At 52.7% G+C, this 17,060-nt stretch overlaps 1 protein-coding gene and 1 pseudogene across 2 annotated transcripts in view; both read left to right on the plus strand.

The window, feature by feature from the left end:
• The window catches only part of Opa3 (outer mitochondrial membrane lipid metabolism regulator OPA3), a 27,844-nt gene continuing 10,784 nt past the window's right edge, over positions 1 to 17,060 (plus strand). Inside the window, exons 1-2 of one of the 2 annotated variants that reach the window (XM_006993747.4) lie at positions 18 to 251; positions 14,238 to 17,055. In XM_006993747.4, coding sequence (XP_006993809.2) covers positions 110 to 251; positions 14,238 to 14,635 — 540 coding nt within the window. In that variant the 5' untranslated portion in view covers positions 18 to 109 and the 3' untranslated portion in view covers positions 14,636 to 17,055. Of the gene's footprint in view, positions 252 to 14,237; positions 17,056 to 17,060 lie in introns of those variants that run through there. The other variant, XM_015987262.3, reaches the window with a different exon arrangement.
• Positions 11,883 to 12,036, plus strand: LOC121827039 (U1 spliceosomal RNA; annotated as a pseudogene).

Below are 17,060 nucleotides of genomic sequence, written 5' to 3' on the forward strand. Positions count from 1 at the left end.
CGCACGCCCCCCCCCCCGGCGGTCGGGTGGGCGGGCGGGCGAGGAACGGCGAGGTCAGCGGCGCCCCGCCCAGTCGGCCAGGTTGCGCGTGCCCAGGGCGGCCGCCAAGATGGTGGTGGGCGCGTTCCCCATGGCGAAGCTGCTCTACCTGGGCATCCGGCAGGTCAGCAAGCCGCTGGCCAACCGCATCAAGGAGGCCGCCCGCCGCAGCGAGTTCTTCAAGACCTACATCTGCCTGCCCCCGGCCCAGCGTGAGTCTCGCCCCGCCCGAGCCCTAGCCAGCGTCCCTAGCCCTTCCATTCTCGACCCCTCAGGTGGTTGCTCAGGGGGAGGGGCTTCTGGGCCTGACCAATCCCGGCACGAACCGGCAAAACCCTGTAACCAATGGGAAGGGCTTCTGCTAGAGGGGCGTGTTCCCTCTCCAATAGCGAGGAAGGGCGTGCGGTCAGGGGCGTCACCGCGCGAGTTTGGAATGCAAGCCAATAGGGAAGAGGGCTTGTGGCGGTTGACGTCTAGGAGAGCCAATAGGATGAGGGATGAGAGCCATTAGGGTGGGGCCTACCTGTCAGTGGTTAGGGGCGGGACTGATAAGAATCTCCTTGCCTTAGAGAGACTTGACTCTGTAAACGCCATCCTGTTCCTCAGTTTCCCTGCCGCCCTGTGGGTGCTTGCATATCATCCTGGGTTTAGAGCACGGTGCTTACGGCTTGGCTTTCCTCTGGGCCTGCGTAAGGGGCGTGATGGTGATGGTGGTGGAATCTGGGGTCCTGGGGAGTCCTGCGACCTGGCAAAAGGATGAACCCAGAGTGGACATCCAACCGTGTGATTATGAGTTTCCTCATACCCGTCCATTTGTTCGGTAGCCGCACCGTGCAGGCCTCTTGGCTAGGCACTGGCAGATACGGTCCTAATATGGCAGCGATATCTCAGAACCGTCAGGGACCGTGGGCAGTCTGGAGTTCAGAGCAAGCGGGTGAGCCAAGGGAGCCTCCTGAGCAGAGACCTCACTGGCATCCTAGACGCACCAAATATAAGCTCCTGAAAAGGCTGTCTCTGTGGAGACAGGCTTTGTAACTCGCTGAGTAGGGAACTACCGTTCATCCATTGCCCCGTGTAGCTTATAGATGATGAGCGTCTGTTATGTGCGAAGCCTGAGCTGACCCTGCTTATGAAATAATAGGGTCTATGCCAGTACCTGTCCATCAACCGAGGACCCGGGCTGTGACAATCTAGATGGGATGGCAGAGCCCACTAGACACCTGACCTGGTATAGAGTACAGAGAGTACTCCCTGGCAGGTGGGTGGGATCTTAGGAGTGAGGAGACTCTCACCAGACCACCGAGGGACAGGGACAGCGTTGGCTCCAAGGGAAGGAACACATACAAAGGCCAGATAACTAAGGGGAGCCTTTTCTTTTTTACTTCCCCTGTGTATTTGGAAGTTCTCGGTCCTTTTGGTGTTTGAAGTTTCTGCCTGGGCTGCAGATCTTACAATGGAAAAAGTGTTGGATTTTGAAGCCAGGAGTGGGTGGTGCAAATTCATATCCCAGGATTTGGGAGGTTGAGGCGGTAGGCACAGGAGGTCAGGACCAGCTTCAGATACCCTAGTGAGTTCAGCCTGGGCTACAACAACAACAACAACAAAAGAAACAGCTGGTATTATATGCTTGTAATCTCTGCACTTTGGAGGTAAAGGCAGGAGAACATTTCAAGTTAGGAGCTGTCCTCACATTGTGAGTTCCAAGGTTCCCAAGACACAAACTGGGGTCACGCTTGAAGTTTACAGAAGAAAAAAGTGAGGCCTCGGGGGCAGGAATGATTTGCTTCGGTCACGATCCGTGGTCACACTCCCATCACCATGGAGGCTTGTGCCAGAGCCTAGATGTGGACTCTGGACTCCTGGACTTGCTCTGCTTCCTGCTTCTCTTCGCAGCACTGGGACTGGTCTTAGCTTTGTAGTTTAGAGAACAGCTTGGTCCCACCCCTTAAGCTGCTAACTTTGGGCAGATCACTTAATCCCTCTGGGCCTCTGTTTCCAGTTCTGTGCAGGGGATACTATGAAACAGTAGCAGTTACTGTATTCTGGGGCATTGTATTCTTCCAGCCCTTACTGCACTGAATCCTCAGCAGTTACTGTGCTGTGGCGTCTGTTTTCCCACTTCATGTATGCCTTCTGTGCATCCATACTGCATGCAGTGCTGTATTACTGTGGGAGTATGGAGACAGAAAGAAATCCAGGTCTCACTGGGCAGTGCTGGTGCACACCTCTAATCCCAGCACTCAGGACGCAGAGGCTAGCCAGGGCAACATAGAAACTCTGTCTCGAAAAACAAAGAAAGAAAAGAAATCCGGATCTCTGGGGATCATCCATTCCTGTGGGGGAATCCAGGTAACCACCAGCATCAGGACCTTAAATAGGAAGTCTAGCCAGGCATGGGTACACATACCTATAATTCAGCACTTGGGAGGCTGAGGCAGGAGAAGTACCGTGAGTTTAAGGCCAACTTGGGCTACATAGTGAGTTCCAGCTAGTCTAGGCTGTAACATAAAGCCCTGTCTCAAAAATCAAAACTGAAATGTAGAGTCTGTGAGGTAGCAGTAACTGCCGTGGGAGACAACTAATCAGGGTCCAGACCAGAAGTATTTTTTGGAAGAAGGCTTGGGTTGATCGCAGCCTGGAGGAGAGGGAAGAGCACCTCAGCTTGAAGGCTTGGGGTCTCATTGTGTCTGGCACATTTGATGGAGGAAAGCAGTGGCCATGGGGGAGAGATGGAGCATGCAGGGCCTGACTGCTGAGGGGCAGCGCTTGTTAGAAGGCTCTGATCCCTGAGAGGGACAGAATCCGAGTGTGGTGAGTGTGGTGAGTGTGCGAGTGTGTACCAGTGAGTATGGATGGAACACACGGCCTTGTGTGAGGTAGGTAAGAACTGTACCACTGAGCTACACCTCAGCCTCAAGTTACAGTTTATTAATTTCTTGTGACTGAGTCTCATGTAGCCCAGGCTGGCCTCAAATTTGGCATGACCTAGAGGATGACTCCAAACTTCTGAACTGTCTCCACTGCCAAGTGCCAGGTTCACAGGCACATGCCACCCACACCGTCTTAAGTGTTATAAATTTGTTTTATTGTATGATTTTGATAATTTCATGCACACGTATATTTTGTGTTCACCTGCTAACCTCCCTTGCCCTACTCCCACTGACCCCTCCTCTTCCCAACTAGCCCTCTTTCTAATTTCATGACAGTGTCTCACAGTGCCGCCCTGGCTGGTCTGGAACTGGCTTTGTAGACCATGCTGGCCTCAAAGTCCCGCAGAGCTGCCTGCCTCCTTATTATTTTTTAAATCTGTGGAGTTGCTTGACTGTGCATGGGTGAGGGTTACCTTTGCCTGGCCGTGGGCACCCTCTCAGTGGAGAATATGTCTCCCTTCCTCCAGCAGTTGTTAGCAGAAGTTCCCCAGGGCAGTCCTGAGTTGTGTTTTAACAGAACTTTGGTAATTACTGGCTGAGGGTGGATGCAGGGAGGAGACAGCTTCCATAGTCCAGCTTGGTATCCCACATCTTTTGAGACCGTTTCAAAGTAATGAGTGAAAAAAGAAAGAACCAGCTGGAGAGGTACCGCAGTGCTAGAGCACTTTGTAGTACGGGTGAGGGTGGAGCCAGGCCTGGTGACCAACGCATCCTATCATGGCAGCCTTGGGGGTGGGAGCAGGAGAGGTTCAGGAGTTCAAGGTCACCTGGAATTCAATCGCTCGTTTGAGGCCAGCCTTGGCTACTTGAGGGTCTATTGACTGCTCTCCACCATTATCTCTGCCTGTCCTTGTTCATGACATTGATATTGGGCCCCAGTGGTCCAGTATGGGGTCCTGCAGTCTGGAACTTTCCCCAGTTGAATTTGAGTCCTGTGTCTTTAAAAGGCAGGGACCCTGCTGAATGAAAAAAAAGAAATAAAAAGGAAAGGACGTGACTGCTCCTAGGTATGGTGGAGGAGAAAGTTTGTTAGAGCTGTGTGGGAGAGCATGGCCAGAGGCAGGGACACCTGGGAGAGTCCAGAGTGGACACGACCCTGAGCCGTGTGGGGAGAGGGGGACCCGTGCGTCAGCCAGGAGGCCCAAAAGAGTAGATGAAAGGGCGGGGAACCAGGCTGGGTCATGTAAGGAAGGTTAGCAGGAGAAGGACAGCCCAGCCCTGGGCTGGAGAAGTTCAGGGTAGAGTTCAGCGGTCTGCCAGCCGGAAAGGGCCCTGTAACAGGCAGGGACTGAAGGATCCGGGAGAACCTGGTGGCCAGCATCCGCTTTGATATGTTAAGTAGGCTCCTCAGCCGTTTGTCCCAGGTTTGAAACCATTGCCAACAAAGCACGGTGTGTCCATATCTATCTAGGGAAGGTTTGGGGCACGCCATACTTTGGGGGTATGTGCGTGTGTGGACACGTTCTTGGTGTCTGTCTGTCCCTCCACTATTGTCATCGTGTCAGTCGTGAGAAGAACCTTCCTTTCCTCTCAGTGCTGACTGGTCTGAAAACTTGTTTGAGGTAGAGCTGGCAGGAGTCAGGTAGGAGAGGGCAGATGGCAGACAGGCAGAGAGAACTCTCCACTCCACTGTGGTGGTCCTGAGCGTGGAGAGCCCCACCTGCTAGGATCCTGCTTTCTTGCATTGCACTCTTCCGGTCTTCTCACCACTAAGTGCCTGCGGCTGTGGTCAGAATTCCCAGTCAGTTCTCCGGGTCAGGCCTCTCTCACCCCTGCTGCGCCCACCTGAGGTTCTTAGCGCTCAGCAGGCTGGGCTTGCCCTTGTATCTGTTGTACATTGTTTTCTTTTGAGACAGGGTGGTGCACGCCTTTAACCCCAGCACTCGGGAGGCACAGGCAGGTGGATCTCTGAGTTTGAGGCTAGCCTGGTCTACAGACCAAGTTCCATGCTTGCCAGGGCTACACAGAGAAACCCTGTCTCGAAAAACAACCTAACAAGACAGGGTCTCACTATGTAGCCCTGGCTGGCATGGAACTCTTGTGGACTCGGCTAGGCTTGAACTCATAGATCTCCCTGCCTCTGCCTCCTCAGGCTGGGATTATATGTGTGTGTCAGTGTTCTCAGTCACTCAGGATAACCAAAGAAAGCGGGTCCCTTCAGGATGAAATCAGGCCTCAGAGGCAGCTGGGAGGGAGGTCCAGCCCCAACGGACTGAACCTCCAACAGCCCTACAGAAGCGGATTTATTGACTGTTACACAAAAGGTGTTTTTTTGGGTAGAACGAGTTCCTCATACCAAAGCCCCTGATCTAATCTGTATGTTTAAGACATCTCACCTCTGCAACTTCAGTCCTTAGTGTGCACTGTTTGCGGTACTCAATAATGCAAGACCTTCCAGGTCTGCCAGGACCGTCCTGTGACTGAAGTCACACAAAGGCTGTAAAGTTTTCTCAGAAAAACAGCTCTATAGATAACAGAGAACAGTCACTGTTTTCCACCATGATTTCTTCAAGGTTTCCCAACTGTTTCATTGTAATGTTTACCCAAGATACAATGACTGCTGGATTTCCCACTACAGGTGTGTGTCACCACACCTGGCTGCCTGCGTCCTCTGATCCACGCAGCTGGGAAGGCCGCTGTGGCTGCTACAGCTGAGAGTTCAGGGGAGCAGCCCTTGGGAGCCCAACAGTCATGATGGGGAAGCCAGCCCTGTAGGTCCCGCTGTCCCCAGCAGGCCGCACTCCTAGGAGGAAGAGACGGCCTCACATCCTGTCCAGTTCCTTGAGGCACTGTGCAATGAAGGCAGAACTCTTTCTTTTGTTCTTTTTAGGCTTTTGAAGACAGGAACTTGTACAGTAGCCCAGGCCAGCCTGGAACTTGTGGCCATCCTCTTGCTTCAAAGGCCTCTCAGAAGCTAGGATTTTAGCTGTGTGCCACAGTGCCAGGTAAAGGAGCTCTCATGCCCAGTCCCCATCTCAAAGTGTGTACAGATGCTTCCAGGGAAGCTGGGGTGACTTTGGCAGGAAGGAAACCCCAGATCATTTGTGCTTCCTTTCCCGTGTACTGCTCACTTTTCCAGTTTGCCTCATGCAGTAAGCAAGGTCGCAGGCCTTCAAAGATACCCACATTTGTACTAATTGTATTTTCATTACTGTAACCAAATACTTGAGGCAGACTAGGGATATAAAGACAAGAGGGTTCTTAGAGTCTGGGCAGCATTTGCATCTGCTTGGCCCTTTTGACGGCCTCCTTTCTAGTCGTGTCCTAGGGCGTCACTGTGTCTGTGGCTCTGCCCTGTAATCCGCTGGGATTCAGCCCTTGGATCCCATCATGGTGATCTTAGGACCTGAAGTCTTCACTGTCTGATGAAGTCTCCACTCTCCTAACCACTCACAGAGCTCTGGGATTAAACTCCTGCTAGAATTCTGGGAGCAAAAGACACTCAAAGCCAGGCCAGGTGACTTACATTTGCAACCATTGACTCCTTTAAATTAATGAAAAGAAAGATACGTTTTTATTTATGTGTGTGTGTCTGTCTGTGAATGCCACACATGTTATGGTGACCTAGGAGACCAGAAGAGAGAGTCAGCTCCCTGGAGCAGGGGTACAGGTGGTTGTGAGCTGCCTAACAGGTGCTGGGAACCCCACAGGTCTTCTAAAAGAGCAGGAAATGTTCTTAACCTCAGGGCCAGCTCCAGCTCTGGAGAGGGTTTTTGGTTTGGGGGGGAGGGGAGCGTTGAAACATACACACTGTAGGTCCGGCTGGCATCAAACTCATGTGAGTTTCCTGCCTCAGCCTCCAGGGTGCTAAGATACAGGCATCTGCCACCATACCTGTCCTTTTGTTTCTCCGGTCTGTGGCCTGGCTGGGGTCTGCTGGGAGGTTCTTCTGATAGAGAGCACTGCATAGAGGGTGTGGTTACACACTGTTTAACCCAGCACTCATGGAGGTGGAGGCAGCGAAATCAGAAGCTGAAGGTCAGCTGGGCAGTGGTGGCTTCAATCCCAGCACTCGGGAGGCAGAGGCAGGCGGATCTCTGAATTCGAGGCCAGCCTGGTCTACAAAGCGAGTTCTAGGAAAGGCACCAAGCTACACAGAGAAACCCTGTCTCAAAAAAACCAAAACCAAAACAAACAAACAAAAAAACAAAAAAACAGCAACAACAAAAAACCACAGAAGCTGAAGGTCATCCTTGGCTATATTTTGAGTTTGAAGCCAACCTGGGCTACATGAGACTTTTGTCTCAAAAAAACAAAATACCAAGGTGTGTGCATTAAAAGGCTAAAAGAGAGGAGTAATAAACACAAGTGAAATTGAAAGTTGCCAGGAAATTGGGAGATGAAACCAAATGGAACATCTAGGAATGACAGCTCCAGTGGGTTGGAGGGCTAGAGCTAGCCAGGCGTGGTGGACTTGCCTGTAATCCCAGCACATGTGGAGTCAGGCAGCAGGATCTCAAGTTCCAGGCAATCCTGGCTACACTGTGAGATCCTATCTCAAACCAAAGGAAGAGAGCCAGGTGGGGTGGCTCATACCTGGTAGTCCCACCATCTAGGAGGTGGAGGCAGGGGGCTCAGGAATTTAAGGCCAGCCTGGGCTACTTGATACCCCCCCCCCAAAGCTGAGGACCAAACCCAGGGCTTTACGCTTGCTAGGCCACTGAGCTAAATCCCCAACCCCTTGATATCTTAATTAAAAAAATATATATATATATAGGGGGAAAAAAAAGCCTGGCAATGGTGGTGCATGTCTTTAAACCCAGCACTCGGGAGGCAGAGCCAGGCGGATCTCTGTGAGTTCGAGGCCAGCCTGGTCTACAGAGAGAGATCCAAGGCAGGCTCCAAAGATACACAGAGAAACCCTGTCTTGGGGGGAAAAAAAAAAAGAAAGAAAGAAAAGAAAAAGAGAAGAAAGGCTAGTGCTGGTATAGCCCAGTGGTTGGGTGCTTGCTTAGCATGCACAAGGGACTGGGCCCTACCCCCAGCTACACACACTAGAACAGGCCTGGGGGTACTGTGTGCGCATCTTTAATCCCAGCACACAGGCAGAGGCGGGTGGATCTGCATATCCAGGCCGTCCAGGGCTCTGTGGTGAGACCCTGTCTCCAAGAAAGAAGGGGGCACAGGCAAACACCGGATTAAATACAGCTGCCAGAGGTTGGCTGAGCAACAGGTAGGAGACCTGTAGGAACAATGTGACCTTGTGGGGTGCTTGCCTGGGATGCCTCGGGTGCTGCTATGTGTCCTGGCATGGCCGATCTGGGGAGGCACTGGCATTTTTATTTTTAATGGTCTCCAGAGAAAGTCACTTCCCCAGGTCTATTTATAGTCTTGAGAGTGTCATATCAGCTCCAGCGTGTGGCAGCCAGGCTGTTGCTGGTGACCTCCAGACATTCAAGATGCTCTCCTGAGAGGAAACAACTGAGAGCATTTTCCTGTATCTGTGTGTGTGAGAGCATGTGTGCACGCGTGTGCATTCATCATAATTACTGGTTAGGTGTTTTGGTAACATAATATATGGCTATATTGTGGATATTTTTTAAAAAAGCAATTAGAAGGGGTAGCATTAATTTTTTTGTTTGTTTTTTTGTTTTTTCAGACAGGGTTTGGTTTCTCTGTGTAGCCCTAGCTGTTCTAGAACTCACTCTGTAGACCAGACTGGCCTCTAACTCAGAGATCCGCCTGCATCTGCCTCCCAAGTGCTGGAATTAAAAGCGTGTGCTTCATTGATTGTATTTTAGAAGTGATTTTTTAATTTTATCCATGCTACCACCCCCCAGTGTTTTTGTTCACACAAAAACAATGTTTTCCTTCAGTTATGTGAGTTATATGACTCACATCTATAATTCCAACCCTCAGAAGGCTTGAGGCAGGACAATTGCTGATAGTTCAAGGCCAACCCCAGCAGAGTGAAACCCCACCTCAAAAGAACAAAGCAGGCGTCACTGAGCCTCGGTGCGTTTTGATGTCCTCCCCCAACCCTTGCTGTCTGGCTAGGAGGTACACTCACTCCTACAGTCCTAGCCACTGAAGAGGTTGGACTGCAGGATTCAAAGTTCAAGATCGAGCTTGGCCGGTGGGCCTGTCTGAAAATAAACAGTTTTTATTTTCAGACAACTGAAAATAGGCGTGGTGGCACGCAGCGGACACTTGAAAAGTGGAGGCAGGGGAATGAAGAGATTGAGGTCAGCCTGGGCTACATGAGAAGGTCTCAAAACAACAGAGGTGGCTGTAGCTAAGTGCCTAACCTGCCTGAATGTCTGGCCTCCACCTCTATTGTACAAAAACAAGCAACCCCCTCCCACTGCGTTTGTAGGGCTGGTTGATTTACAGCCCGGGCTCAGATCTCCTTGCCCTGGTTGCTGACAGTACTGGGAACGGACAGGAGAGGGCGCCCGAGTCAGCGCTTCAGCTCTGTCAGCAGCTGGGCTTGCTCTGCCGGGGTGGCAGCAGGCACAGAAGCTGCGGGTACAGCTGACTCACAGGTGTTTCACCCCTCCCAAGTCCATCTTAACCTCCTGCTGGCTAGACAGTAAGCCCTCGGAAAACACCCCTAGGTGGTTTGGTGGCTGCCTGGTAGCACCTGGGATCTGTGGCTCTGTCTTCCTCTTTCTGACAGTATTTTTCTTTTAATTCAGACAGTTCTCCTGACCACAATAAGGCTGCTAGAGCTCTGAGAACCATGCTTCTTATTTCTTTTCTTTTAATTGAAAATTCTTTTAGATTTATTTTAGTCTATGCATATGAGTGTTTTTGCTACATGTATGTTTGTGCCCCACGTGCGTGCCTGGTGCCTGACAGTTCAGAAGAGGGTGTCGGATGCCCTGGAACTGCAGATACAGACAGCTGTCAGCTACTGTGTGGGTGCTGGGAACGGAGCCCAGGTCTAGAAGAGCAGCCAGTGCTCTTAACCACAGAGCCGTCGCTGAAGCCCCACACCGGGCTTTGTGTGTGTCAGGAGAGACCCATGATGCGGTTTAGCGTTGCAGTGCGTTAGGCCCTGGGTTCAATCCCCAGTACCGGGGGGAGTGACAGCAGTTGGCCAGGTGTGGAGGCACACGTCTGTAAATGCAGCACGTGGGAGGTGGAGGCAGAAGGATCAAGGAGTTGAAGGTCCTCCTCAGCTACCAGCAAGTCCCAGGCCAGCCTAAGCTATGTGAGAACTTGTCTTATAAGGGAGGGGGAGGTAAGAGACGCTTCTGAGGTGGAGAGTGTTCTTTCTGAGCCCCTCAGAGACTGCTCCGTCTCATCCTGTGCCGCCCTGCTGTGGGAAGGAGGCCTGGCTTCAGCCAGCATGCCCTCTGCTGTGGCCATTTTCAGGGCCACAGATGAAGAAACTGGGCCCCGGGGGCAAGAGGCAGTGCGTGGCTCAGCAGGGGCTCCAAACCAGACAGTGACTCCTTGGTGGCCTAACCACAGTGCTGTAGGGCTCAGCTCCTGCTCCTTCCTGCAGGCAGCTCTGCTATCTCCAATCAGATTATTACAGTCCTTGCTCACCCCTGGGATGAGCCAACACCCTGTGAGCCAGGCCTGGAGCAACCCTGCCCCGGCCTGCTGCTCCCTGTTGCCAAGTGGGAAGCATACTGTGCTGTTGGAGTCCTGACCAGTCACACAGCCAGTAAGTAAGCATCAGGTGCAGCACCTGAACCCAGGACCGCCCAGCTCCAAGCACACTGAGCCCTTAGCCTCCCCGAGCCTCCAGAACTCCCAGGCATTCCCTCTGTTAAGCCCAGCTGGCCTGAGCAGTCTAGGTGGGGAGTACAGGCGGAGGTCATTCTGCTGTGTTGTTAGGAGCCTACATTAGTCACTCAGTCCAGTGTTGAGTGCTCTGTGCCAGGGGCTGTTCTAGGAGGAAGGACCGCTGTGGTGTGCAAGCCTGTGACTTCAGGGCCAGCCTTGGCTGCACAGGGAGTTTGTCCACATGTCTGTCTGTGTACCTGTGTGCCTGATGTCTGTGGAGGCCAGAAGAAGGCTTGGGAACCTCTGAGACTGGAGCTACAACAGGGCATTGGGAATCAAACCCGGGTCCTCTGGAAAAGCAGCCAGTGCTCTTAACCACTGAGCTATCTGTCCCAGCCCCCTGAAGTTTGAATTGTGTTTTTATGTGTATGTATGCGTGCCTACGCATTTGTATGTGCACCACATGTTTGCCTGATTCCCATCAAGGCCAGAAGCAGGTGTTGGATCCCCTGTAACTGGAGTTAGAGGTGGTTCTGATGTGGATGCTGGGGACTGAACCCAGGTCCTCTACAAGAGCAGCAGCTGAGCTGTCTCTGCAGCCTATCTTTTGTTTTCTTGAGGAGAACTCTCATATTTGTGATCCTCCTGCCTCAACCTCCTAAGTGTTAGGAGGAAAGGTCTGTGCCACTATACCAGGCTTTAGAGTGAATGTTGAGCCACCTGGGACATAGCTAGAGAGGGACAGCCAGCGACTGCTCCGAGCCATGTGGTGATACCAGCCAGCAACAACAGCGACTGCTTAGTTGTGCTGTCCGTTATCCTGGCAGTTGATACCAGGCTTTTATGGTGATCCTGGCTCTGTGAGTGAGGATAGTCCATAGAGAATTGAGTCCCCAGGCAGCATAGGCTGGACAGTAAGTCCTGCTGGGTCCCAAACTGCTTCACTGGGGTTTAGTTAGTAATATTTGATTTTTTGTATGTATATTCTTTTTTTATATATAATTTATTCTCAGAGCTGGAGAGATGACTCAGGCTTAAGAGCACTGGCTGCTCTTCCAGAGGTCCTGAATTCAATTCCCAGCACCCACATGGTTACTCACAACCATCTATAGTGGGATCTGGTGCCCTCTTCTGACCTGCAGGCAGACATGTAGACAAAGCACTCATGCATAAAAACATGCATAAATAAATTAAATTTTAAAAGAAGAATAAAAAGGAAAGATTTATTTTTATATGCTTACCTGGCAGAGGAGATACCATGATCACAGAGGTGGTTTTTCCAGGGCAAGGTTTATCCATAGTATTCCTGATGTGCTGACCCCTGCCATTTCCCCAAATGTGGAAAACTCTGCTGCATGATTTGTGGACTGCATTCGAGCTCTCCCCTGGAAAAAAAAAAGATTTATTTTTATTACTTTATGTGTATGATGTTTTGCCTGAATGGATGCCTGTGTACATGCTTGTAGTGGATCCTGTGGGACTGGAGTTCAGACAGTTGTGTGCTGCCTTGTGGGGGCTGGGAATAGAACCTGGGTTTTCTGGAAGAGCAGCCAGTGCTTTTAGCCACTGAGCCATCTCTCCAGCTCCTGTACTTATATTCTTTAAAGTGTTTTTGCTTTTGTTTTTCAAGTGTTTCTCCGTGTAGCCCTGGCTGCCCTGGAACTCACTCTGTAGACCAGGCTGGCCTTGAACTCACAGAGATCCACCTGCCTCTGCCTCCTAAATACTGTGATTAAAGGCATGTGTCACTATGCCCTGTTTAAAGTTGATATATATTATATATATGTTCTATATGTAAAACACACACACATATAGTGTGTGTGTGTCTGTCCACATGCCACAGGTGTGCATATGGAGGTCTTACCATGTGGGTCTCCGGGGTAGAAGTTGGGTCATTAGGCTGGTTGGCAGTCACCATCCTGCCAACCTGGCTGTGTACTGTGATTGAGATATGACATGCAGGGAATACGGAGGGCAGGTCCAGAGTGTGCAGGGGACAGTCCTGCCATTGCTGCTCTCGGGGGACTGTCTGCCCCAGGGTCAGTCCCAGCCTGAATTACACAGTGAGACCCTGTATCAAAACATAGTAAGTAGGGGCTGGAGAGATGGCTCCATGGTTAAGAGCACCGGCTTCTCGTTCAGAGGACCTCGGTTTAATTCCCAGCGTCCACATGGCAGCTCACAGCTGTCTGTAACTCCAGTTCTGGAGACCTGACACCCTCACATAGATATACATGCAGGCAAAATACCAGTGCACATAAAATAAAGATAAATAAATAAATTCATAGAAAAAAAACAGAAAAAAAGAAAGTAAGAAAGAAAAGGGCAGCCTGGTCTATACAGTGAGTTCCAGGCCAGCCAGGGCTACACAGTAAGACCGTGTCTCAGAAAACAAAAAAGAAGAAACAATCTAATGAGCAATAATAAAAACTAAAACGAAGGCATGCATGGTGATGTATGCCTGTGATCCCTACAGCTTGAGAGACTGAGGCAGGAGGATTGATACAAGTTCAAGGTCTGCTGAATTCCAGGTGAGCCAGGCATAGTGAGACCATCTCCACAAGAAAAGGCTCTGTTGGAAGTGCATTCCGAAAGGAGCTAGCCTGGGCTCCCCTCCACCTCCTCCTACTTGATGGGCTCCCATGCTCCTCTAGGCTCTCTCTAGGGCTCAGAAACAGGGCCATCAAGGAGAGAGCTCGCCCAGGAGCTCCGCTCTGCTCCCTGCTTAGCTCCTTCCAGTGTGCTCTGAGAACCGGGATTGCAGCCTCCAGACCCGCCAAAGGTACTTCGTGTCTCAGCTGGCCTTCCCGTGGGGTCCCCACCAGCACCACTGCAACCCTCCGCCTCACAGGGGGAGTGGGCCACAGTGCCAGGGAGGAAGACAGACAGCCCCTCTGTGTGGTGACCTGAAGAGCAGCAGAGGGAGCTGGGTGTGGCCACTGGACCTTTACACCTGTGCGTTCTTGTCACTAAGGGAGCAGCGGCTTGTGCCCACTGGGGACATGGCCTCCCACCTGGGATCTCTGCTCGTTGCTGCTCTCTCTGGAGTCTGCTGTCTTTGAAAGACGCCCCAGAGCTAGGCCCGGTCCTAGTGTCACAGGACTATACCCCCAGCTACTCAGGAGGCAGAGGCAGGAGGATGAGGAATTCAAGGCCAGCCTGGGCTACAACTGGGGAAAAAAGTGACTGGACATAATGTCCACGTCCATGCCTGCCGTCCAGCACTTGGGGAAGTGGAAGCACAAAGATGAGAAGTTGGAGGTCATCCTTGGCTACATGGGGAGTTGAAAGCCAGTGTGAGCAACATGAGACCCTGCTCAAATATGTATAGACAGAAAGAAGACAGTGTAGCTCAGTGGTAGTGGGTGTGTCTAGCATGCATGCGACCCTGGGTTCTGATCTTAATACTGGGGGAAGAAAGCCCCCAGGTCACCCCAGGAGGAGACCATGTGTTCCCTGGGAGAAGCAAAGGGCAGATCTTGCTTAAGGCAAGCTCCTGCTCCCACCCTGGTCTCTGACTCCAGCTGGGACAAGGAAGTGTGGGGTGGGGTGGCTTGGGAGCACACCTGACCCCTCTCTCCCCTGCAGTGTACCACTGGGTGGAGATGCGGACCAAGATGCGCATCATGGGCTTCCGGGGCTCTGCCATCAAGCCGCTGAATGAGGAGGCAGCGGCAGAGCTGGGCGCCGAGCTGCTGGGCGAGGCCACCATCTTCATTGTGGGCGGAGGCTGCCTGGTCCTGGAGTACTGGCGCCACCAGACTCAGCAGCGTAACAAGGAGGAGGAGCAGAGGGCGGCCTGGAACGCGCTGCAGGACGAGGTGGGCCGCCTGGCGCTGGCCCTGGAGACGCTACAGGCTCAAGCACAGGCTACGCCCTCTTTGAGCGCCCTGGAGGAGCTGCGTGCCGAGCTGCAGGAGATGCGCGCTCAGGTCTGCAACACCCACTCTGCCCCCAAGTGCCAAGCAGCGTCTTCCAAGAAATAGCCTGCTGCTGAGGCTTGGACTTGTATGTGGCCATGAGGCCCCCAAACAAGGCCTTCTCCCCACACCACCTGGCCTGGCCTGCCCTGGCCCAGCAGAAGCCCCCAGGACCTTGATGCAACTGTGACGTGTGGTCACCCCACGCTGATAGAATCCGGGCATTTCCCCCAGGGAGCACAGCAGGAAAAGTGTTCAGAGCCCCAGCTCCTGACTCGGAGCACTCAGCCCCAACTAGGAACCACGTTGGACTTGCAAGGTCTTGCCCACCTGCCTCCCCACTGCTCTGGCAAAGGCACATTGGAAGCAGGGCTCAAGCCTACCCGGGACCTGCTCAGACAAGGTCAGCTGCCCGCACGCCTTCTTCCCTTGGTGGGTGCAGGCCTCAGCTCAGCGAGGCCTCCTGCAATCGATGCGTCCATCCCCCCCATCCTCAATCTTTCCTCTGAGGTCCCCCACCCCTCGGCCTGTGGTGTTATCCCCTAGTCCCTTCCTTGGTGCCGACTGATCCCACCTGGCCCTCAGCTAACCTGTCTCAGCCGAAGCCCTGTCCTGGGGTCTTGGACCTTGTTTCCATATTTCCTCCCATCTCTCTTCAGTGGCATTTCTCAGGCCAGTGGGTTAGCTGTCACCCACACATCTGTCCACGCCTTCCCCACTCCTGGAGCCCTGGGTCCCCCACCATTTGTGTTGGCCCTGCCGTCTGCCCACTCCCCAGAGTGACATGTTACTAGGAATGTGGTGCAGGACAGAGTGACCTGTGCTCCAGTTCTGGACGCCGACAGCAGAGATCAGGGTGTTGGGGGGTCTCACTCCTCCTGGCTTCAGGGGCTCCAAGTCTTCTGGACTCTGTCTTGTCTTGTGAGGCCTTCTCTTTCTCTTCTGTCTCTTGGACACCTGCCCTGAATACAAGGCCCACTCTCAATCTGGGGTGACCACATTGAAAGGTCCTTAATTCCATCTCTGAAGACCCTTTTCTGAATGGGGACACACTGACAGGGTTAGGACATGGGTTAATCTTTTGGAGGCCCCCGATTCAGCTTCTTCCCTCTGCCATCCTAAGAGCGGGCAAGGCCCGCTGTGCTGTTTGGCCCCTGGCAGCCTCCCCTTGGCTGCTGGGGTTGGCTCAGCACTACAGGTCCAGGGCTGGGCTGCCCCAGTCACTGCGTGGCGGCAGGAGGCATCTCAGCGATATAGGAGTGGCCTAGTTAATACGGACCTCCAGACTGGGCAGTGTTCATCAATAATAGAGAATGTGGTGCCTCACATCTGGAACCCCAGCTCTCAGAGGCTGAGGCAGGAGTGACCCTGAGTCCACAGAGTGAAACCCTGTCTCAAAAAAAGAAAGAAGAAAAAGAAAAAGAAGAAAAGACAAAATCCTTGGAGAAAAGCCAGAAAAGGTTTTGGCTCTGATGGGAAAGGGGCCAAGACTCATCCTATGAGCTCTTTCCCATATTGGGAAACTGAGGCCCAGGGGAAGGGATACTAAGGGACTTGGCCAAGATCCCACAGCTCAGGAGGGACCACCTACTTAGAGTGGGGAGAACCAGATGGTTCTAGCTGCAGGGCAAGGTGAGGAGAGGGCCAGACCTCTTCCCAGAGGCCAGAGGCACTGGGTTTCTGTTCCCTATCAGAAGAGCCCCAGACCACACCTGAGATCTCCGAATATAGAGAGCAGATTCCTTCTCCCTGGCCCTTGTCCCTAGAGGTGGGCCTGGCAGGGCTCTTCCCCAGAGGGGTGAAGATGACCCATTCCCAGGATTCACCAGGTAGAACTCAAGACTTGCTTCTGAGACCGTATCTCAACTCGTAGGAGAGGAGAACTGGTGTCTTTAAATTTGGAGTGGCTGCGTCGGGTGAGGTCCTCACTGAGGGACAAAGGCAAAGGACAGACATGGCTGCAGGATGAGGAGGACAGAGGATGGGGCCGGGGAGGCGACTCAGAGCCCGATCGCCATGGTTACCCCTGAGAGTCAGTGTGGCACTAACAGCTCCAAGACCAGCTCTGGCCACCCTGCCCTGGCTCAGTCCCCTGACGTTATGGCAAAGCCAGGCTAGGTCAAGGGCCCTGGGCCGTCAGGTCAGTCATTACTCCAACAGAGCAACTTCGCTGTTCTAAGTTCCCTGAAGAACCCCACAGGAGTGTTTTCTCTGAGACGAATGTCACCGTCAGGCCACCCAAGCATGAAATTGACCTGTGGGCCCACCCTGGCCCGGGGGAGCCTTCACATGGGCCCGATGCATCTGGACACGTGGGGGCCTGTGGGCAGCCTCACCCACGGTGGCAGTGCGGGAAGCAAGTGTGAGGGCGTGTGGTTCCAGAAGCCTCCACAAGGCAGGAGGCCGGAGCAGTTAGTTCTCTGCGGTCCTACTCCCTGCAGTGTTTCCCACGTGGGGAGAAGGGTGAGAATAAATTGATTAATGAAGTGGT

Source organism: Peromyscus maniculatus, chromosome 1 (genome assembly GCF_049852395.1).
Source record: "Peromyscus maniculatus bairdii isolate BWxNUB_F1_BW_parent chromosome 1, HU_Pman_BW_mat_3.1, whole genome shotgun sequence".
Taxonomy (NCBI): Eukaryota; Metazoa; Chordata; class Mammalia; order Rodentia; family Cricetidae; genus Peromyscus; species Peromyscus maniculatus.